The sequence below is a fragment of the Lynx canadensis genome, chromosome A3, assembly GCF_007474595.2.
Source record: "Lynx canadensis isolate LIC74 chromosome A3, mLynCan4.pri.v2, whole genome shotgun sequence".
NCBI lineage: Eukaryota > Metazoa > Chordata > Mammalia > Carnivora > Felidae > Lynx > Lynx canadensis.
Window position 1 is genome coordinate 23,516,536 of NC_044305.1, and position 22,540 is coordinate 23,539,075.

General features: G+C 44.9%; 1 protein-coding gene across 1 annotated transcript in view; it reads left to right on the top strand.

The window, feature by feature from the left end:
* LOC115510160 (ubiquinol-cytochrome-c reductase complex assembly factor 1) overlaps positions 1 to 20,655 on the top strand; it is a 102,463-nt gene extending 81,808 nt beyond the window's left edge. Inside the window, exons 8-10 of the mRNA XM_030309717.1 lie at positions 9,048 to 9,125; positions 16,097 to 16,210; positions 19,145 to 20,655. Of these exons, the coding sequence (XP_030165577.1) occupies positions 9,048 to 9,125; positions 16,097 to 16,210; positions 19,145 to 19,279 (327 nt within the window). The 3' untranslated portion in view covers positions 19,280 to 20,655. The remainder of the gene's footprint in view (positions 1 to 9,047; positions 9,126 to 16,096; positions 16,211 to 19,144) is intronic.
* The last annotated feature ends 1,885 nt before the right edge of the window (positions 20,656 to 22,540 follow it).

Here is a 22,540-nt window from a genome sequence, read left to right on the forward strand (position 1 = left end):
TGTCAGCACTGGGCCTGCTTCAGATCCTGTCATCCCCTCTCTCTTTGCCCCTAACCCGCGCTCTCTCTCTCTCTCACAAATAAATACACATTAAAAAAAAAAAAAAAAAGAATGATCAGCGAGAGAGGAAAAACTCAATTGCCCACTTTGTGTTTTCTTACCCTGACAATCATGAAGTTCTTTCTCTGTTCAATCAGAAGCTCTCCTCCTTACTTCAAACTTCTATATAAGTATTTTGACTTCAAGTCTAGAATGCTAGCAGATGGTAGTCATGGAACTAGAGGTGGTCTTGAAATATTCCAGTGGAAGAGACTGCTCTGAGAGAGGTGTGGGATTTTAGAGGCCATGTGAGGACACACTGAAAGGATGGGAGTTGGGCCTCTTCAGGCTACAGTAGTGTTTGGAAACCATGAAAACAGCAGCAGCAAGTACACAAATCTGCTCAACCCTTCCCCAAACCCTTGTACTCAATCTTTGTATTCAAGGGAGCTTTCCTGAAATTTGTAAAGGTGGATGGACGTCACTAATACAAGAGGTAATTATGAGGAATTACCATATTGTGTAATTATGGAGGAATTATGAGGAAATACAAGAGGTCATTAAGAGGAAATACTGTATTGATTCATTCTGCAGACATGTGCTGAGCAGTGCACCATCTTTGCCATCAAGGAGCTCACAGTCTAATGCAGTGAGGGAGCGTGGGGGGCAAACTATAAACAGATTAGGAAAATAGTACAATATGCCTTCCTGGTGGAAATATTAAAAACCACGTGAATGAAAAAGCAACAAGCTTTAGGGAACTTGAAAGGCTTCACAGAAAATAAGGTAATGCCTCTTGTGTAAAATGAGGACAATTGTACCCTCTTTTAAGATTGAAAGCTTTTAATACAGTTGCTGGCACATGGTTGGCATTCAACAAATGTTAGCTAATGTTGTTATTATATTATTATGGAGAGGTTATATTGAATTGATGAATGACAATATATCCATTGATTGCAAGCAACAGAAACTGACTTCAGCTAATTTAAGCAAACAAAGGCATTTATTGGAGGCTAACTAGTGCTCACAGAATGGAAAGGAGAGTTTAACAACGGGCCTCGGGAAGCTCAGGGATTGTAGTATTAACTGACAGGAACTTAGTACAGTCTCTTTGGGATGATCCAACTTTAGCTGCCTTTTATCTTTGGTTATCTCTGCTCAGAAGTAAGAGTCAGATTAGGTTAGCTGGGGCTCCTCTGCCCATCTCTGTGATGAAGGGACAGGTTTCCAGGGTCAGCAGCCTGCCGACTCTTAAGAAGTTGGGGAGGGGTAGATCTGGGCCCTAAGAAAGGGATGCCCAGAGTGAGTGATACTCACCTCAGGCAGTATTAGAGTAGTACTTCCAAGATCTGCCGATCCATTGAGACTGATGATGGAAGCAAACAGGCCAAGTCATGGTACAGCCTCTGGGTGTTTCTTTCATCTGTAGAATCATGAATGTCCTGGCTTGTGACCAGTGGTAACCCAGTGTGACCATACCTGTCTGATACGCTTCATTGAAATTTCTCTGGTTTCTCCTTGTTTATTCTTAAGTATGGTAGCTAAAACAAAGACTCTTGACTATTACAGTGATAGAGGAAAGAAAAGTTTTTGACCTTTGTACATGGAATTTCTTTTCATATGTCCACGTTACTTTAAAATTTTCTCATTTGTCAGTTCATGATCAGAGATCTGCTCTGGGACTTTATTATAACTACATATGTAGTCAAACCCTTCCTTCATCCTGTGATTTATTATTATTTTGGCCTAGACATGCCACTGTGTATTTGACCTTGTTGAATCTCTTCTTGTTTCTAGGATAACTTTTCAATAATTCATAGTTCTTTGCATTTTACTCTTGTTTTTCAAAGTACCAAAATTAGCAGTTTTAACTTTTTTGCTTGTGTGATTTCTCCATTTCGGATATGATTCATCAGAAGCAGAAATGTATGACATTTTAGGGAAGACACTAGATTTAGGGTCCAGCTGTCTGAGATAAAAGTCCTAGCACTGTCAAAAGCAGGGTGTGACTTTGGGGAAAGTCATTTAACATTTTTGAACTTTTGTTTTCTTGTTTATAGAATCAAGACAACAGTAGCAGTTAGGCTGTGAACTCCTAGAAGGGCAAGGTTATGATTGTGAGGCACAAATAAGATTGTATATGAACTCATTATCAAATCAAATGTGATATGTGATATGTGTTCATGTTACCACTACCACTATCGTAATTATTATCAGCACACATTTTCAGTGGAGACCCCAGAGTTATTTCCTTTAGAATTTGGTGCTGTGCTGTCAGTGCTGTTGTTAAAAGTGACTCTTTGAAGTCTATGTTAATATAACCCCTATAACTGGAGTATGCATGAGACTTGTCATGTGGGATGCAATCAAAAATTTCAGAAATCAGAGTAGATTATAGCTGTTACCCTCCTCTTATCTGTATGTTCTGACATAGAAGCAAATTCAATTGGTGTGGGTAGTTTGATCTTCCCAGGACCATAAGGTCCCTCATCAGCTCTTTTCAGCATAGTTACAGACTTACTGAGGTGTTTGAATGCCTTGTCAAGTGGGTAAATGACTGTAATTTTCAAGGATGGCTGGCTCTTGCTTTGCTGTTTTCCAAGCCTGAGGAAAAGGCTCCTGTACTTTATAACCATCAGAAATTAAAGCCAGTGGTTCAGCAGGTATGCCTGCCAAACCACGTACCTCATTTTTTATGACACGATCAGGCTATACAAATTTTGAATATGCAGATTCCAAGCTGCTAGGCTGGGATTTTTTAAATAAGTAAGTAAATAAATAATGTATGGATGTATATATGTATTTGGAGACAGCGTGCGAGAACGGGGAAGGGGCAGAGAGGGAGAGAGAATCTTAAGCAGGCTCCACACTCAGCACGGAGCCCAACGCGGGGCTTGATCCTAATAAGGGGCTTGATCCCATGACTTTGGGATCATGACCTGAGCTGAAATCAATAGTCGACTGCTCAGCCAACTGAGCCACCCAGGTGTCCCAATAAATAAATAATTGAAAAAAGGCATTTCAGTGTAGTAAGCTTCTCTGTGCCATTAAAAGTTGGAAATCATTTATTAAAATGAGATGTAAGGATTATCTCCTGTTTTAGGTTGGCTTTTCATCACAGCTGAAATATGCTTTACTCAGATGTTCACATCATTTTCTAAAGAGGGAGGAAGACATTGAAACTGTCCATCTTTTCATGTTTTATTATTTTTCCTTTTCTTCTTGGTATTAATACAGTTTCCTCTGGATCTGCCTAACACACACATACACACAGCAGACACACAGAATTTTATGCGTTGTATTTTGCAGTCATTGCTAAAAGAGCCTCGGTAAATCATTTAGTCATAATGCAAGTGAGTTATCTGCACCCATGTATTTGGTCTCTCCATATACCCTTTCTCTCTTTCTTTCTCCTCTCACCCGTTTCTGTGTGTTTCACATAATATTCTACAGTGAGCTCATTTCTAAAATTAAGTTTAATAGACTCGTTGATGATCAATGCACATTAGCCTATTGCCATGCAATCAGTGTGGCCCATGGTGTTGACGCTGGAAAGCATTGCTGATGCCATTTCTGACTGCTAGAAAGACCTGACCTGCAATCTTTTGTACTGTGTTGTAGCTTTATGATGAATTTGGTATATTTCTTATGCTTTAGTCAACAACTCTAGCCCCATTTTATCATTTGTTCATTTCAACAAATTCTGTTTTTGTTTTTGTTTTTGTTTTTTAAAGATTTTGTTTTTTAAGTAACCTCTACGGCCCAGTGTGGATCTCGAACTCACAACCCCCAAGATCAGGAGTCACATGCTCCGCCATGCTCCACCAGCCAGGTGCCCAGATTCCAACGAATTCTTATTAACTTGTTACTGTTAGCAACTTTGCCTCAAGCCAGTGGCTGCAAAGCTTCTTCTTACCTTTCATGTGCATCAGTTGTGTTGTCCATACCAGCCTTCTTCCATTCTGTCCTCTCACATCACAGTCACACCATTGCTCCCTCCCCTACACCTCCACCCCCGGCCCAGTTTTCCCAGAAATGAGGCTTAGCTTACTAGCGATGTCTGATAGATATCAGTAATTGGCCACTGATGACCCATCGGGTGACCCATCTCTAGCCACCATTGGAATTGGGAATCTCTGAGTTGTGTTTACCCAAGACTCTATTAGCTGTTCTTAGTCCTGCCTCTACAGATCACCTAAGTTGTAGGTACATGAAGGGTGGCCACATTATTTATTGTGTTTGTTTCACCATAGATAGCATTGGAGTCAGACTGCTCTGTGTTCTGATTTTGACCCACTGTTTCCTAGCTTCTCAAATGTCAGTTTCCTCTTCTCTAAAGTGGGGATAGTAACAGTACCTGTCTCACAGAGTTAGTCATTGGGAAGGATTAAGTGAGCTCGCATGCTTGGAGCTTTTTGCATGGTTCTTGGCACATGGTAAACAGTGAGCAATGGGACCTGTTTCTGGAATTTTTGTGGCACCATAGACTGAGGAGAGAGGAGGCTTTGCAGAAGGTATAATTTATAAACTATGTCTTAGAGGATAAGAAGGAGTTAGCATCCCAGTAGATAACGAAGGCAGAAAGATTGCCAGCAACAATATGCTTAAGAGAGCAAGGCGTATTTGTGGAAGTAGCACATAGTTTGCTCTGACTGAAGAGTCAGCCGAAAGTGGGGAGGTGGGAGGAGGTGAGGCAGGAAAGATGACCAAGAACCAGATCACAAAGAACCTTGTAGAGCTCATGGAGGAGTTTAAACCTGATCCTCCGTCATTCCCTCCATCCACATAATCTGGTTCCTCTGTTAAGCAGTCACATAAACGTCTTTAAGAGCAGCAACAGCAAAAAGGGGAAAGAGGGCAGCGAATTGGCCTCAAATGAACTGGCGTGTCTTTAAAGCTAATATTCCTCCTTGCGAATACGATATTAATTAAACATGTGCCTTGCAAGATTCATTATTGTTTTGCTTGTGTTCCCTGTTGGTTGTCTCATTCATTAATCTGCTGATTAGTAACCCTGAACTCTTGCATCTCCCCACCCCCTTTTTGGCATTCCCTTTTTAATATACTATGCTGTTCCCCCTGGGACGTAAACTCCAGGACCCGTCCCTGGCCTGCTCGTGTTTGTTTTCTTTGCCCCTTGTGCCTGCCTCTGCTATAACATTTGTAGTATGTGTTAAGTAATCCTTAAGGTAACATTTTTATTATGTCATAAAAAGTGCATGGCAAATATATTATAACTCATGGACTTTGTTTAAAAATGAACGGATAATTTATTGAGTGTGTTACATGAGCCTTGCTCCCCTCCCCATTTCAGCTGAGACGCTGCTCATTTAGCCTCGCCTCCTATTGAGTGCTCCCACCCTGTGACATGCTGGGAAAGCAGACCCATGGTTGGCTAGAAATGACATCATAGTTTATGTACTCAATAAAAATTTAATTAAGTCATTACAGGAATTGCAGTCATCATTTAACCCTCTGATTTCTTCTGTTTAGTTTATTATTAAACATTCAGTAATACCAGTCACCAAATCCTGATGGCTTATAAAATATCTGCATGAATTTTAATAGCTTAAATAAATGGGAAAATATGAGTAACTGATATAAAAGGAACCTTTTCCTTGTGGTGGTACTGTATGTATGGGTTTTTTATGAAAAGCAAAGCATTATGAAAAGGATAAGAGTTTACTAGGAGAACAGCCCAATGCTATCTGGGAGGAGTTTCTCATTTGGTTTGTCCCATCTGTGTATTCATGGGCAGGGCGCTCCCTACAGAATCATCTGGCAGTGGGGACACAGAACCTGCACACCAACAAACAAAAGCTTCAGTGAGGAAATAAAATCCCAACAGAGGTTCACTGGAGGGAATATCCAGCTCCCTGCCTGTAGCTGCTGGACTGGCTAGAAAGGCCCCTTTGGGATGAGTCCAGTAGTTCAGGAAGCTGTTCTCACTCACCCTCACCTGTTGCCTGCAGATCATGTGTCTGCACTGATCGAGCTTCCACCCTCTTCCAGGAAGGGCCCTTTTCATGATCTAATCCAGCCTGGTGATGATATCTGAAAGCCATTCCTAGCTGTGGCTGCTTGCCATCTCAGTTAGAGAGGAGAGGGAGAGGCAACTGGAGTTAGAATATGGGACTGGAGGTCCCATACATACAGGTCACTGGAGTTAGAATATGGGACTGGAGGTAGCTGGAGCCTTGCTAATAGGGAATTCTTGTCCCGCTGTCCATTCTTCCTGGGTCATAGCCAGCCAGAATGCAGGTGCATCCCAAGAGGAGAAAGTGTGTATGTATGTATGTAACTGGACCTTGCTGAAAACTGAGGTTTGCAGATTAATGTGTTGGTGATCGCTGGAAATGCCCTACAGATGGTGAAATAGGTAAAGCATTCATCTAGAAATCAGGTTCTAATCCTGGCTCTGACATTAACTTTATGTGTGACCTCAGACAAGTGCCTACCCCTTTTTGGGTGCCAGTTCACTATTTCCTCAGAGGAATCGAGCTAGGTGATCTCTGAAGGGCCTTCCAGCTCTACAGCTCACTAGTTAGATGCAACACATAAACCAGTTCTGCTGAGCAGGTTCAGTGAATGTTTGCCTCAGAGAGATTTGCCTTTGTGTTTGACATCCCTGACGTCTGTCGGTGGCTCTGATTTTTCTTGCACGATTAGGAGAATAACTTGTATGGGAGTAGGGAGAGCTCCAAAATGGGTATCAGCAGGTGTGGGTTGTAGTCCCATCCTCATATTTCAGAAGGAACGAACTCTAGCTCTGGCTTGTTTCTGGACTCTTCCTTTCGCCTCAGCCCATTCTGGAAGATGGTGTAAGAAGTTAGGCAGTATATATTTTTGAAATTTCAGAAACATGCAGGGTACTCAAGCAGCAAAAAAGGGGAAACAAAAGGGTGTCATTGGACAAAACATGCTATGCTTGGCGCTCAGACCCTGGTAAGGATGCAGTCATCCACCTGCCAGTCTTAAACCCTGCTCTGGGCCAGGCCCTGGACTAGGTGTCAAGGGTGCCAAGGTTAATCAGACAGAGTTTGTTATGACCCTTGAGTAGCTCACAGACTAGTGGGAGAAACAGGTACATAAGCAACTCTAAACCATATTGTGCATCCAGAGGAAGAGTGTGGACAGAGCTCTGGGAACATGAAGGCTGGAGGTCTGATTTGGCTTGGGTTGAATGTAGGAGGGAAAGGTCATGGATTGTACTACCAGCTGCATCCAGTCTCACAGTTTCCAGTCTTGAGTGTCACCATTCTCTCTTCCTTTTGAAAATTATCCCTGACTATTGGAACTGGTTTTAGTTTTTGTAAATAAACCAGAAGGTATTACTCATAATTCATTGCATTGGCAGAGCACTTTACAGCTTACTGAGGCTTTCGGCATACATTGTTGAATTAATGAATGAATACGTGCTCATTCACTTGCTATTTAAACCAGCGATATGTGCAGGGCGTTCGAAAGGCAAGGAAATAGACTCAGAAAGGTTATTGGATTTGCCCAAGATCGTCACATCCTGTGAATATAGCGGAATTAGAACTTCAGCCCAGGTTTTCTGACTAAATCCAGGTCCTTTCACTACTTCTTTCTGCTCTTCTTCAGAGACCAGTTATGAACCACAGGATTAAATCAATCAGTCTTTGGTTTTTTGATCCAAAATAAAATCATCTTCCTGAAGGCAGGAACCTGATGAAATATAAGCACATGGACTTTGGATTCAAAGTGACTGGATACTCATCTCAGCTTTATCATTAATTTGCTGTGGCACCTTGGGCCAGTCACTTTACCTGCTTTAGGCCCAGTTTTCTTTGTCCATAAAAATGTGACTATAGCACATCTACCACCTGAGTTCCAGTGTCAGTTAGAGGAGATGATGTCCATAAAGCACGTGGCGCATACCAGCTGCTCAGTAAATGGTCAGGATTGTTAACCACAAATCTTACTCTCCATGTAAAGTTCCATATAACTTTTGGCTGTTTCTAAAACCTGTCAGTTTAAATACTCAGTGCTTATTGCACATTACACCAGGCTTTCTGCTCTGCCCCAGCGAGGAATGAAACAGAGACCCTGCTCAAGCATATTCCTAGAGGTCCGGAGGTCAGAGTTTTGACCCTACTGAAGACATTTGGTGAGGGCCCACCTGGCCGTTCTCTGAGATGAGTTCCTCCATGGTGTCAATGGTCTCACTGCAATTGTATTTGAAAGCAGTCTCTCAAGATTAACAGCCTTACTGCTTCAGCCCAACTTGTTCTCTTCTCCTCTGCATAGCCTCAGGGGCTCTCCTTTCTCCTCCTGTCTCCTGGTCCTGCCTCTCTCCCTCCTCTTTGCACCTCTGACAACTTCCTTCTTTCACCACCACAGGCTCCCTTCAGTAGCCCTTCGACATTTCCTAACCTGGTTCCACCATACCTTTCCAGTTTCTTCCCATTTGCCTTCCCTGGCACTTCCCAAATATTTTCTTCCCTGCCTCTGCACCTTGGCACACCATGTTCCCTCTGTCTAGAATATCCTCTCTCCTTCATGGTCCACGTAAGTCTTACCTCCAGGAGAACTCTTTCCCTGCTCCCAGAGCAGAGATCATTTGTACTAAAATTCCTCTATTGCTCACCACTTCTGGAATAGAATTTGAGGTAACATACTGCAGTTTGTTTTTTACATACCTGTTTTCCCATACTAGACGGTTTGCTCCTTCAGCTGAGAAACATTTCTTACACTTTGTGTTCATAGGGTCTAGCAAAAAGCCTGACACATACCTGTGGCTCAGTTCACTAAAGTGACTTACTGATTTGTGTAATTTAGGATCAAAACCTAAAAGAAACTGTCAAATGGGGGAGGGGGAGAATCCAGACAGATCAGGGAAATGAGGGTGGACTAGCAGTTCGCTCTGTTAGGGGCCTTCTCTCTTTGTTCTACTAAGAGTCTATGATAGTTAAGAGGCAAAAATCATATTTTTTGTTTCTTTCCCCTTTTTTCATACTTTTGTTTTTGTCATTTTGTTTCTGTAGGTTAATTCTTATATCCTGAAGAAGAATATGATCCTTATGACAAACAATTTCTATGCAGCCATCTTGGGATATGATGAGGTAAGGTCATTTGCCAAGCCTTAAGCAGAACATGGGCTTCCCCCAACAAAAGACTTTTTTGATGAGAAACTCTGAGGAAACCTTCAAGGGGACATCGTCACTCACTACCCACTATTATGGCTTGGTATTTATTTCCTCATCTTCATTGACTTGGCAACAGGAATGACTCTGCCCAGAAGTTTGCCTAGTGCTTGGGAAAGAAAGCACTATAGAATATGGTCAAATCATTCAACTAGAAGCATTTCTTGAGTCCTTGTCAGGTGCTGGATGTAGCGACAAAGGCAAATCAGTCATTCTCTTGGCCCCAGGTGCCACCAGAGACAGGAAGACACACACATGTAAACAGCATGGTCTGCCAGACAAATCACACAGTCTTTTAACTTTAATTATAAAAGCAATCTGTAGGGGTGCCTGGGTGGCTCAGTCGGTAAAGCGACCGACTTTGGCTCGGGCCATGATCTCATGACTAATGAGTTCGAGCCCTGCATCGGGCTCTGTGCTGACAGCTTAGAGCCTGGAACCTGCTTTGGATTCTATGTCTACCTCTCTTTCACTCCCTCTTTCACTCCCGCTCACGTTCTTTCTCTCTCTCAAAAGTAAATAATACATTTAAATAATTTTAAAAATGAAATAAAAGCAATATATACTCATCAGAAACTCATAAAACTGTACATAAGTGGTTGAAGTAGAAAATAGAAGGCCCCTTTCTCTCCTGCCCAATTCCCTGCCCCAGAGGAAAACTTTGTTAATAGTTTACTGGGTGTCCTGCCAGACATTACCTTTGCATGCACAAGCACTTATATATTTATTTTCTTTACACAAATGGAAGTTACACTACATACACTATCCTGTACCTTGCCTTTTTCAGTGAACAATGTATCTTTGACATCCATCCATGTCAGAACATTTAGATCTGTCTCATCCAATTTACCATTTAAAAAAAATTTTTAATGTTTATTTATTTTTGAGAGAGAGGGAGAAGGAGACACAGAATCCGAAGCAGGCTCTAGGCTCTGAACTGTCAGCACAGAGCCTGATGTGGCGCTTGAACCCACAACCTATGAGATCATGACCTGAGCCGAAGTCGGATGCTTAACTGACTGAGCCACCCAGATGCCCTTCAAATTTACCATTTTTAAGTGCACATGTCAGTGGCCTTAAGTACATTCACATTGTTGAGCAACAGTCACCACCATGTGTTTCCAGAACTTTTCCATCTTCCCAAACTGAAGCTCTGTCCCCCTTAAAACCCTTACTCTTCCCTCAGCCTCCTCCCAGGCCCTAGGAACCACCACCACCTACTTTCTGTCTCTATGAATTTGAATACTCTTGAGTGCCTCATGTTAGTGGAATCATACAGGTTTTATTCTTTTGCTCCTGGCTTACTTCACTTACTGTAATGCCCTCAAGCTTCATCCATGTTAGAACATGTGTCTCATCTTTTCCCCCTAGCTGTTACTACAGAAATTTCAAACACATCGAAAAGTTGAAAGAATGGTGTAATGAACACCTATATGTGCACTGCCAGTATTCATCATACCTCATCTATTTAACAAAACATGTGCTTTTATGCTCATTTTGTGGTGACCTCCAGATTGAATGCAAGCATCACCCCTTCTGGGAAACAGGCCTGGATCCGCCCTAGGCTCAGTTCCTTCCACCTTCCCTGGACTCCACTTGCTACATTAGTGTTAACTGTCATCCTGGCTGGGTGGGGACTCCTTCTGGGTAGTGGCAGTCTCTACTGTGTTTGCATTTCTACTGCCTAGTAGCATGATACTTGGCGTGTGGTAGGGGAAGAATGAGGAAGGGAGAAAATGCACAAAGGATGAAAATAGGAAACTGGAGTTCAGGCTGGGGGAAGTGTCATCAGCCTGAAGATAATAATTAAAGCCAGGAGATAAGCTTACAAAAAAATTAAGGGATTTGGTTAGGATCTTGATTCTCAGTCTGCCAGATATCTTCAGTTACCGGAGAGCAATTTAGATAGCATACCACACATTGAACCATAGCCTACCACACATAACATTGATTGAACATGAGCCTTGCAAGAGTGGGATGGGAGTTGAGAAAAACTGCTTAGATCTACACATTGTTTTTTTTTTTTTTTTAATGTTTATTTATTTTTTGAGAGAGAAAGACAGCATGTGAGTGGGAGAGGTGCAGAAAGAGAGGGTGACACAGAATCCGAAGCAAGTTCCAGGCTCCGAGCTGTCAGCACAGAGCCCAACACAGGGCTCAAACCCACAAACTATGAGATCATGACCTGAGCTAAAGTAAGACACTTAAGTGACTGAGCCATCCAGGCACCCCTACACGTTAATTGTTAAATTAGTTGCATTCTGACTTCAGAAAGCTTACAGTGTATAGAAGAATGAGACTTAGAATTGAAGAAATATAACTATTAGTTAGCATTTTTTTTGAGTTCTTTATTGCATATGGCTCAGTTGATTCCTTTCACCAATATTAATAAAGGTGTTCTGAATTGTGTCTCTTTTCTGTCCCTCCTATCCCAGTCCATCCTGGCAGAGCCATCTTATAGACATGCCTGATCACAAGAGTCACCTGGGGAGCTCTTCAAATCAAATTCTTGAGTACCTCCCTGAAGGTTCTGGTTCAATAGGAGTGAGGCCTGGTATTTTAGCAAGCACCCCAGGTGACTGTTTAGAGTGGGAAAGTTTGGGAAATATACTAATTACCTGGGGCACTTTTTAGAAATACCATTGTTTGGCCCCTATCTCCCAAAAGTTCTAATTTAACTGCTCTAGGTGGGCATCTGTTGTGAAAGTTGCCCAGGTAATTTTAATGTGCATACAAATCACCTAGGTAAAACACAGATTCTGACTCAGCAAGTCTGGAGTGAGGCCTGAGATTCTGCATGGCAGACAAGCCGCAGGTGACATGGTGCAGCCATCTGCAGACCACACTGCGAGTCATGGGTTCGAGAGCTGTCCTAAGACTAGTCACATGCAGCTATTTTGATTTAAATTCCTTAAATAAAATTGAAAATTCAGTCCCACTGGCTACATTTCAGGTGCTCAATAACTTTATGTGGCTGGTGGCTGCTCTACTGGACAGAACATTTCCATCGTTACAGAAAGTTCCATTGGACGGTGCTGTTCTACAGCACCCTTTTCCTAGAATGTTGCTTGGGTTGTGCCCTGACAATGGCCACTTTTGGAACTTTCCTGTTTGCTACTCCGTTAGGTTCAAATTCCTCCATGGAATTTCCAAGCCTTCTGTCAGTGGTCCCCAGTGTGACCTATCCACTGATATCTCCCATTGTTTCCTAGTGTGTAACCTTTCCAAAGTGAGGCCATTTGCCCCACTGCCCCACAGACATGCTGTGACTGTCTGTGCCTGACTGAGACTCTCCTGGACAACTAGGTATGGAGGGCAGTAGCCAAGTCTGTCAGCTTTGGGCCTGAATCAGGCCTTGTAGATACTCTTTCTGTAAATGTTCAGTGAATTAATATATTCTCTCTTGCTTAGAATATCCTGTAGCTCTCCAAATATTCTCTATTCTCTAAGGCCTCCTTCTCCACAAAGCTTTCCCTGACCTCTCTAGATCTGTATTTGTTTACTCTGAATTTCAATATCATCTATCCATCCATCCATTAACAGGTATATATTAAATGCCTACCATGTGGGATGCACTGGGAATGTATTGGTGAATAAAACAAACATGGTCTGGTTCTTTCCTACTGGAGCTTACCTTCTAATGGGGAGACAGGTAGTAAACAAGTAAACAAGCAAATAAATATCTAATTTCAAATAGAGTGTCCTGGAAGCTAAGACTGAATAATGAGGAGCCAACCATGTACAGAGTATACATTGGAGTCACCCTATACAGATTGGCAGTTGTTCATTCTCTAGGATTTGATCCTGTGCTTCTATTTAATGTGCACTAGCTTTGTCCCTTCAACTAGATTGCAAGCTGCCTGCGGGCTGAGACCATTTTGCTGTGATACTGTGTTCTCAGCATCATGCTTAAGCACATAGTGGTGTCACAAGTCAGTCTTCTCTGAGTGAGACTGCCATTCCAAACCCTTAATCATGGGGCGCCTGGGTGGCGCAGTCGGTTAAGCGTCCGACTTCAGCCAGGTCACGATCTCGCGGTCCGTGAGTTCGAGCCCCGCGTCGGGCTCTGGGCTGATGGCTCAGAGCCTGGAGCCTGCTTCCGATTCTGTGTCTCCCTCTCTCTCTGCCCCTCCCCCGTTCATGCTCTGTCTCTCTCTGTCCCAAAAATAAATAAACGTTGAAAAAAAAAAATTAAAAAAAAAAAAAAAAAAAAAAACCAAACCCTTAATCATAACCAGGACCTTCGAGCCACAGGCTTCCTCTCAATTACTCTAGGCCTAGGTTTCTTAATCTCTGAAGGATGCTGCTTTTTTGTGTTGTGAGGCAAAATAAGTAGGCCCCTAGTAGATTGTGGGAAGATTACTCTGCAAACTAATATTTGGCTGCCAAGTACCCTTTTTCCTTTCCTGCTTTCTCTCTGACTTACTGCTGGTTTGGTGGAAAGAAAGCTAAAGTTGGGTTTATTGATTTATTCAGCCAGTTTCATTGCACTCCCACTCTGTGCAGGTACTGTGTCCTAACCAGAGTTAGTCAGGCACCATCCCTTGACTTCACAAGTGTGTTCTGGTCCTAAGTCTACCACCATTTAGCTAGATAACCTCTAAGCCTCTGTGTACTTATCTTTCTTTCTTTCTTTTTTTTTTTTCAACGTTTATTTATTTTTGGGACAGAGAGAGACAGAGCATGAACGGGGGAGGGGCAGAGAGAGAGGGAGACACAGAATCGGAAACAGGCTCCAGGCTCTGAGCCATCAGCCCAGATCCTGACGCGGGGCTCGAACTCACGGACCGCGAGATCGTGACCTGGCTGAAGTCGGACGCTTAACCGACTGCGCCACCCAGGCGCCCCTGTGTACTTATCTTTCAAATGGGGATAATAGTATCTGTTCTTCTCAATATACATAGGCATTAGGAGCCAGGTATGTGAAGGTACTCTGACAGCGTGGAATAGTCAGGTTGTTATCACTGTTAATCTGAGTCCTGAGTCATCCTTTTCTTTCTGACTGATTATGGACTTGCCCCTTCCCAACCATCTCACCCACTGCCAAGGGTGCCTGTTTACAGCAGGCCATGGCTCCCAGGGCTTTCACTGTCCTGTGCTCTGTGCTCATACTCTTAAGTCCTCACGACACCTGTTCTCACGCCTGTTCCTTCCCATGTAGCACATGTAGGTCGCTTCCAGCAGCACTCTGGCATGTGCCCAGGGCTCTGTGGACACAGGCAGGCTGTTGGGTTAGCAAATAACTTGGAGAATGGTGATGTGCCTGAGCTTGTCCTTGGGCCCTGTCCCCATCTGCCAGAAGAAGCTGGTTCTCCTGACTCAGCCATTGTGCCAGCACAGTCTCTTAAGCTGTGGAATTGTAGGGGTGTTTAGCAGGGAGCATTTGGAACAGGTAGAATGTTTTTCCACCAAACTGTCAGCACCCTATCCTAGACTTGGCCCTTCCTGGCAGCAGGCCTGAAGTCAGACCTCATATGCTGCCCTGTCCCAGAGACCAGTCCACAGCATCACATTGAATACACGATCTGGGGTCTTTGTGCAGTGATTTGCCATTTACAGAGCCTTTCATGGCCATCATCTCCAAATTCTCACAACAATGCTGTGGGCTTGGTCTTACTGTGTTTGTTCAGCTCATGAGAAGCTGAGACTCAGGAAGGGCTGGCTTTCAAAGGGCCACACAACTATCAAGTGACAGAGCTGCTGTTTGAACCTAGGTGGTCTGATCCCTAGATCTCACTGTTGTTTCAACCATATCCACAGCTGCCTGCCAAAGCAAGCTCCTGGTCTTTGTATCTGACTGTACTCCACTTAACAGAGTACCTTTACATGATCTCACTTTCATAATGCAAAGATGCCGTATGTAGGGAAAGCATTTTCATCTCCGTTTAATAGAGGAGCAAGTTGAGACTCAGGTGTATTGAATTGCCCACCATCTCTGAGCTTCGTAGTAGCAGAGCCAGGACTTGATCCAACCTTATGACTTGTAAATCCCAGCCAGTGCTTTGTCTGGTTCCACATTACCTTGGCACCTGGACAGAGCAACTTCTTGGGGCCTTTCCCTTCAGTCACCCTCACCCCAGGAAGCAGGAACCTCCCCTCTCCTTCCCTTAGAGATCCAAACTAGTAAATGGCCCTAGTCCATGGCCCAAGTGCCGATTAGTCTCTGATATTTGGACTTCCCAACAGAGCCCCTGTCTCTGCTGGGAAGGACAATGTTAGGCACACATGCACACAGTGTCTGAGCATGCCCTCTGTGGCCCATGACAGTGAGCCTGTTCCTCTACTTGAGGAGAGGCAGGACAAGCCATGGCCAACCCAGAGATGGGTGACAGTGAGGTCATGGTGCCTGGTTTCCTTCCCCGGAGAGCCGGCTGCCTTGCATATGTGTCCATGCACTAGAAGATAAGGTGCAGTGTATTCCCACCTCTGTTTCTGGGGGGAAATACCCCCTCAGAATACTCTGTGCCTGTTCCTTGTGGACGGTGGTGGGAGCAATGTGCCACTGTTTCTCTTCTTAGCTTCACAGGTATCGCTGGGTCGAGTACAGTGCAGGAGAGTAGAGGGAACTGTAGCCTGGGAAGGCGACCAGACATAAACCCCATCTCTGCATCAATCTTAGCCAGGCACTTGGCCCCTCTGGATTCCGTGTCCTTCCTTTGTATGAAATGAAAGGGTTGGATCAGATGCTCTCTGAAGACCTCTTCCAGTTCTATTGTGTAGCTGCCCTGTTCCTTCTTGTGGTGTATATAAGGTCCACAAGGCCTTTTTGTGGTATCTGTAAGGTCCTTCCAAGCCAATGCGGTGCTTGCCATTATGTTTACAATAGTCCCAGCTTTTGTATTGTGGCTCTGCCATGGTCCCCAGGAGACCAGTTGTCTTCTGTGTTCCAGGGAATCCTTTCAGATGACCATGGGCTAGCTGCTGCGCTCTGGAGAACCTTCTTCAACCAGAAATGTGAAGATCCTCGACAGCTTGAGTTATTGGTGGAGTATGTGAGGAAACAGGTGAGCAGCCCTACACCTCTTCCAGAGGCTCATGGAAAGCAGGTCCTTCCTGAGGTCTGTGGATGCTGGACTTTCAGAGGATCATGAGAGGTTGAGTTCCCAGAGGCCAGTCTGAGGGAATTCTGACCACATCATGTCCACACCAGGCACTGATAGAGAACAGCTTCTCTGTATCCAGCCATGAGCTAGGCAGGGGGTGGGGAATGGGATAGAAGAAGAAGAGGCGCTGAGTAATCTCCTGCTTTCAAACACTTTTAGGCGTTCATTCACTACACATTTGATTGTCTGTTGTGTGCCCAGTGCAGTGGGAGACCCTGGTGTGCATAGTACTGTAGGATATGGGAATGGGGTACAGTGCAGTCGCCCACTGTAGCCCTCTCTGTGCTCACATTGAAGCTTCAAGGTTCATGTTTCCTGTTTCTGATTTCTAGCAGGACTGGGCTCCAGGTAGAATTCCACAAAAAACCCTCAAGCCTCTGCCCACTGAATGCTATCCACAATCAAACAGCGTCCTCCTACTTCATTCCCCATCCCCCTGGTCCCCCAGGGCTCCCTAAAACCAGAGCTTCTAAGAGAAAACTCCAGAGTGAGGACTGCTTCACTACATAGTTTTTCTTGAAACCATGGCTACTTCACCTCTTGATCTCTCTGCTCCTTGATCCTGTATTGATGGGAAATCCATACTTTATAGACGAGTGAGCTGAATGGCAAGGAAGAGGAACATAGAGGCTTTTCCAGGGTCTCCCAGTGAGTCAGCCTGCACAGCTGGCCTAGAACCCCAAGCTGGTGATTCATGTAGCCACTAGAAGCCTTAGCTGCTCCAGACAGCTCATCAGCTCAGGCTGTCCCATGAGTCACATCTCTGCTTCATGGGCTTGGCCTCTGGAGCTGAAGGGGCCTCACCCCACAGTTATTCTCTTATTCACCTGTGTCCATAGCCTTTAAGCCTTCAACAGCCAGGGATGGGAAGGCCAGGCCCTGGCTCTTGGGTAGAAGCCAGCAGGAACAGCTTGTTGATGGCTGGAAAAACCACACAGTGGGGCTTTTCAGACCCAGAGGGTAGAGAACCCCAGAAGCCAGGACTTCTGTTTGACCATTCTTCAAATCTGCTAGAGCTGGAAGAAGGCACTGTGGCCAGGGGGCTCCACCCACACAAAACTCTTGAGACTCACTGTTGACTGGACTCGCTGTCAGACAGAAGTAGCAACTGGCAAAGCAAATGCTGTGTTTTTTTGAGAGACCAGCCCAGCTTTTCCATCTGCCATGGTGGGCTTGTGGCAGAGGCCACAACAAGGGCACAGCTGGGACCTCTCTGAGGGCCCTAAAAGAAAGAGTTACCACACCAGTGCCTCTAGAAAAAATTCCATATTGTCTAGTGAGAGGCAGGCAATAGAAAAACAGTGATAGGGCACTTAGGGAAGCAGGGAGCTTTCATGGGACCCAGTGGTATCAGCAAAACTTCTGAGTACCTGCTGTGCCAGGCACTCTCCTGAGAAAGCAGAGATTCACAGGACCCAGACCTACCCGCGAGCCAACTTATGGTTTGGTGAGGAAGCCAGTCAGGCACAAGCTAACCCTGGAATAAATCAGTCTGTGATGTGATACAGGGTAGAAACAAAGGCTGTGAAAGGCCAAAGACAGGCAAGACTCAGTGTAAGTTAGCAGCTCAGGAAAGACCAGGAGGGGCCCTGAACAGATTAGTCCTGTGCCATGATCCTGGTTGGTCTGGTGGGTAGCCCAAGACCCAGTCAGAGGTTATGTTGAGATTTTCAATGCTGAAGATGGGCAGAGTGGCTGCATTAGGCATAGAAATGGAGTTGTTGGAAAGAGGAGTGTATTTTAGGGGAGATAATGGGTCAGTTGCTCTCCTTGCACCGGAAGACAGCATGATGTATAGAAATCTAGACCTGAGGTATATGTGAGAGACTGAGGTTAGGTTTCAGGGTCAGCAGCCTGAAGGTGAAACAACAGGAATGGGAATTCTTGGAAGAGGAGGATGATCCAAAGCCTAAGATGGGGCCTCTGGACTTCCATCCCTTCTCCTTTTCTCCCAAATGCCTTCTCACCCCACAGTGGAGTCTCAGCTTTCTGAATACAATGCTTACTCCTGATGTGATCCAGCTCCCACTGTAAATTTTGCCTGTCCCCTTGAAAGCATTTCTCATTCCTCTGTTCTCCTTACTAGCAGCAGCGAAGGTAATTCTCCCAGAGACCACTTTTACCTCCTGAGACTTGGCTTCTCATTAGATCACCTGCTTCTTGTGGAACTGCCCAACCTCACCTTCCCTGAAGCTGCGCCCATTGTCCATCACAGTTGTCCCTTCTCCACATTTCTCTCAGAGAAACTGCCAGTCGTCATGGTGGGTGAAGCTGGGCCCACTGGCAAGCATGGCGGCCCACTAATCATGTGGTCAAGGCCCCAGAAAAAGTTCCAGCGACTAGCAGTTACAAGCATTTAATCTTTTCGTGAGTCCTGTGGGGGTACACGTTACTATTCCCTGTTTTCACACAAGGAGACTTAAACCTCAGAGAAGGGAATTGGCTCACTTTGAGTAACATCACTACCCTGAACGGACAGATAAACTTACACACACATGCACACATCCCAAGGACATGTCTCCCCCAATACATCCTCCCTGAAAAGTTCTTGCAGTCCAGAAAGTCAGGGCTTGTGTGTCTGTTTTGGTTATTAGAGGTATGATGGGGGAATTCTCTAAAGCTTTCCCAGTGAACTTTCCCAGTGATTAGTTTCTCCCAACCCTCTCTAAGGAAATAATCTGGAAGATCAGAGACCTGCTGACTGGGAGCTGGTATTGTCAGAACCCCCCACAAACTCCCTCCCCATCCTCTCCATTGGAAGACTGATTCCTTCTGCCATCTCATGTCTGTCCTGCCCTTGTCCCTGCCCTCTGTTTCTTGCTGTCCCTGTTGCAGATGCAGTACCTGGACTCCATGAATGGGGAGGATCTGCTTCTGACAGGGGAGGTGAGCTGGCGCCCTCTAGTGGAGAAGAATCCTCAGAGTGTCCTGAAGCCCCATTCCCCAACTTATAACGACGAGGGTCTTTGATGGACTGGTCCCTCTGAACAGCTGGCCAGCTGGCTTTGAAGAACTGCCAGGAGAGAGGTGCTTGTTTGGCCCAGAACCCTGCAGAAAGTGGCCTGAACTGACCTTTGAACAGCATCTGTCAAATACCTGGCCCCATTTGTGTTGATTTTCCTTTTAATATGCCCAAGAGCCTGATCTGGTGGGGTACAGTGCTGGGAGAACCCTTAGTTCTTCTGAGATATCCTCTCCCTCAAGAGAAGCCCTGAGCAAGAGCTCCCCAGCACACACTCCCCTAATCCCCTCCAGTAACTATGTGATTGACAGCTTTTCCCAAAGGCTGCAGAGGGATGGTGGTAAGTTAGAAACGGTACACTTCCACCAAGGGCCCACCATGGCAAAGGAGCAGTTTGGAATGCTGCTGAGTCAAGACGGGTAACCACACTCTGTCCTCTGGTTTTGAGCCATGGGGTTGAGTTGGCCATTAAAAGACACAGAGACATATCTCTGCAATGACTCTTTATTCTAGGGTTTTTTAGAAACTTATCTGAGATGGCATTTGCCATAAGCTGAGGAGCATCACCCAGCTCAGAGACAGGATGGGGAGAGGGTCAAGAGGATCTCTGCTGCTGTTCTTGCCTCCAGTTCATGGAGATGTCACTGTTGTGGCCAAGGCATAGCCTGCCAGGCTCCGTCCTCTGGGATCCAGGAGGCTTCTGATGGCCAAGGGGCTTGTCACATCCTGAGTTGTTTGGAAAGAAGACCCAAGAACATAGGCCTCTTTGTCACTTCCCTATTGAATGGGGTGAGGGACATGCTGTCTTTTCCTCTCTTGACTCCTTTATGTGAGATACTGGGGCAAAGAGAATATTTTTTTCTGGCTTAGTTGTACCATCCCAGGGCCCAACCCCATGCCCAGCTTTCTAGCTCCTTCCTAACTTCTAGAGCGTGTGCTACAGAGCCACCTCGGTCTGTGCTCTTGAGGGTCAGTTGCCTCCTCCCTGAGTATGGGTCATCTCTTGGGGGATTTTCTTTGCATTGAAGGAAGGGGGCGGGGAACCATATTGCCCCTCCTTCCCCCATCAAACTTCCTTCATTTAACTTGCTATAAAATGAGTCATATAAAGAAATTCTATATGGGTGAGGTATATCCCACTTCTGTGAAAACATTACAAATCAGACCGCCTTCTCTGAGTTTATTTAAGATGCTTTTGTTGCAAGCGGAGTTCTAGAGTGAAGCCTCCTCTGTGTGTGTGAGATAATAACACCTTGTAACTCATTACAGCTGGGCACTATTTACATAAACCAGAGCTGAGCCAGGCAGGAATTTGCTGATTAATTTATTTTTAATGGAGTGAAGTATACCATGCACCAAAATAAACTTTACTGTGTGTACCTAACTGCTCCTGGAATGGATGGAAAAATTAATGGAACAGATTTTGGCTCCCAACTCCACACATTAATTCATATATAAAAGTTACTTGAGCCTTAACCCATTTGCTGCCCAGGGCAGCTCCCCAGCCGCAGATCCCAGCCCACAGCACCAGTTCAGCTACTGGGCTTGCATGAGAATCACAGAATTGCAGATTTAGAAGAAACTTTAGAGGTCTCTTAGTCCAACCCTGGTCCAGAACTTGACTCCCTTTCTCAGCATCCCAGTTGGCCTATGTTCATACAGGCCGTTTATGAATGTCTCCAGCAGCAGATGGTCCTGCCTGCAGAGCCAAGTCCTGTCTCCATAAGATGAGTAATCATCAAACACTGCAACTTGTAATACGGAGCTGTGTTTTAAAGAGCCAAATTGGATCTGTCATGTTGGGGATGTCCCAAAGCCCTCACTTCCTGCCTGCCGGCATCTTTCACCGAGTACATGACCCCCTCCCCTTCAAGATAAAATCGAGGCTCCTCGAGGCTGCAAGGCTCTTCTTAATTTGACCTGTGCTTGTTTCTGAGTCTCTAACTCATTTCTTCTCCGAGGAAACTGAACTATTTGGGGTTACCTGAAGAGACCACCCTGTATGTTTCCTCTACCTGGAATCCTTGTTTCCTCTTCAGACTAGAGAAATCCTGTGTGTCCTCAAATACCCACTCCCCATCCTACCTTGACTGTCCCAGGTGGAAACTAGTTTTTACATACACACCCTTCATCCTGCACCATTAGCTCCCTCAGAGTGGGCACTGTGAAGTCAGTCACCTTTGTTTTTCTAGTGTCCCAGGAGTGCCTGACTCATGGTAGGCATCAGAATAAGCTTTGCTAAATGACAGAAGGAATGAATGACTAGATCATCAGTCATTATTTGTACAAGCCCAACAAAAAAAAGTCCCTTTCTGGATCATTCTCTGACCCACAGTTCAGCTTATTTTAACAATTCAGTACAAAGTACCTCCGTTGGCTTTTGCATAGGAATGAGAGCTAAATGTTCTTTCTGTAGCTACATGTTTTTCTTTCTTTCTTTCTTTTTTAAGTAATCTCTACAATGTGGGGCTCGAATTCATGACCCCCAAGACCAAGAGTCAACACTGTACGGACTGGGCCAGCCAGGCATCCCTAGCTACATGTTTTTCTACTGTAAATTGTTGTTATACAAAACAAATGAAGGATGTTTCTTGCCCTCAGGGAGAATACTCTCTAGAAATAATTTTGTCATTTATTTGTACTCTGTGTACTTCCTGAAAGGATCACAGCAAATTAAGAGACACAGTTACAATAAAACTGCAAAATGATTAGAACAAAGGTTAAAAGATAAGGTGCAAATATTGGGAGGCGGGGAAGGGAAATAATCATGTTAGAAAACCTGTGCTGCTAAGGTGGCTCAGTTGGTTGAGCATCAGTCTCTTGATTTTGGCTCAGGCCTTGATCCTGGGGCTGGGGATTGACCCCTGAGTCCGGCTCCACCCTGAATGTGGAGCCAGTTTAAGATTCTCTCTCCCTCTCTGCCTCTCTCCCCTCACTCAACGCTGGCTCTCTCTCTAAAATAAAAATTAATAGGGGGGCGCCTGGGTGGCGCAGTCGGTTAAGCGTCCGACTTCAGCCAGGTCACGATCTCGCGGTCCGTGAGTTCGAGCCCCGCGTCGGGCTCTGGGCTGATGGCTCAGAGCCTGGAGCCTGTTTCCGATTCTGTGTCTCCCTCTCTCTGCCCCTCCCCCGTTCATGCTCTGTCTCTCTCTGTCCCAAAAATAAATAAACGTTGAAAAAAAAATTAAAAAAAAAAAATAATAAATAAAAAAAATTAATGGGGCGCCTGGGAGGCTCAGTTGGTTAAGTGTTCAACTTTGACTTAGGTC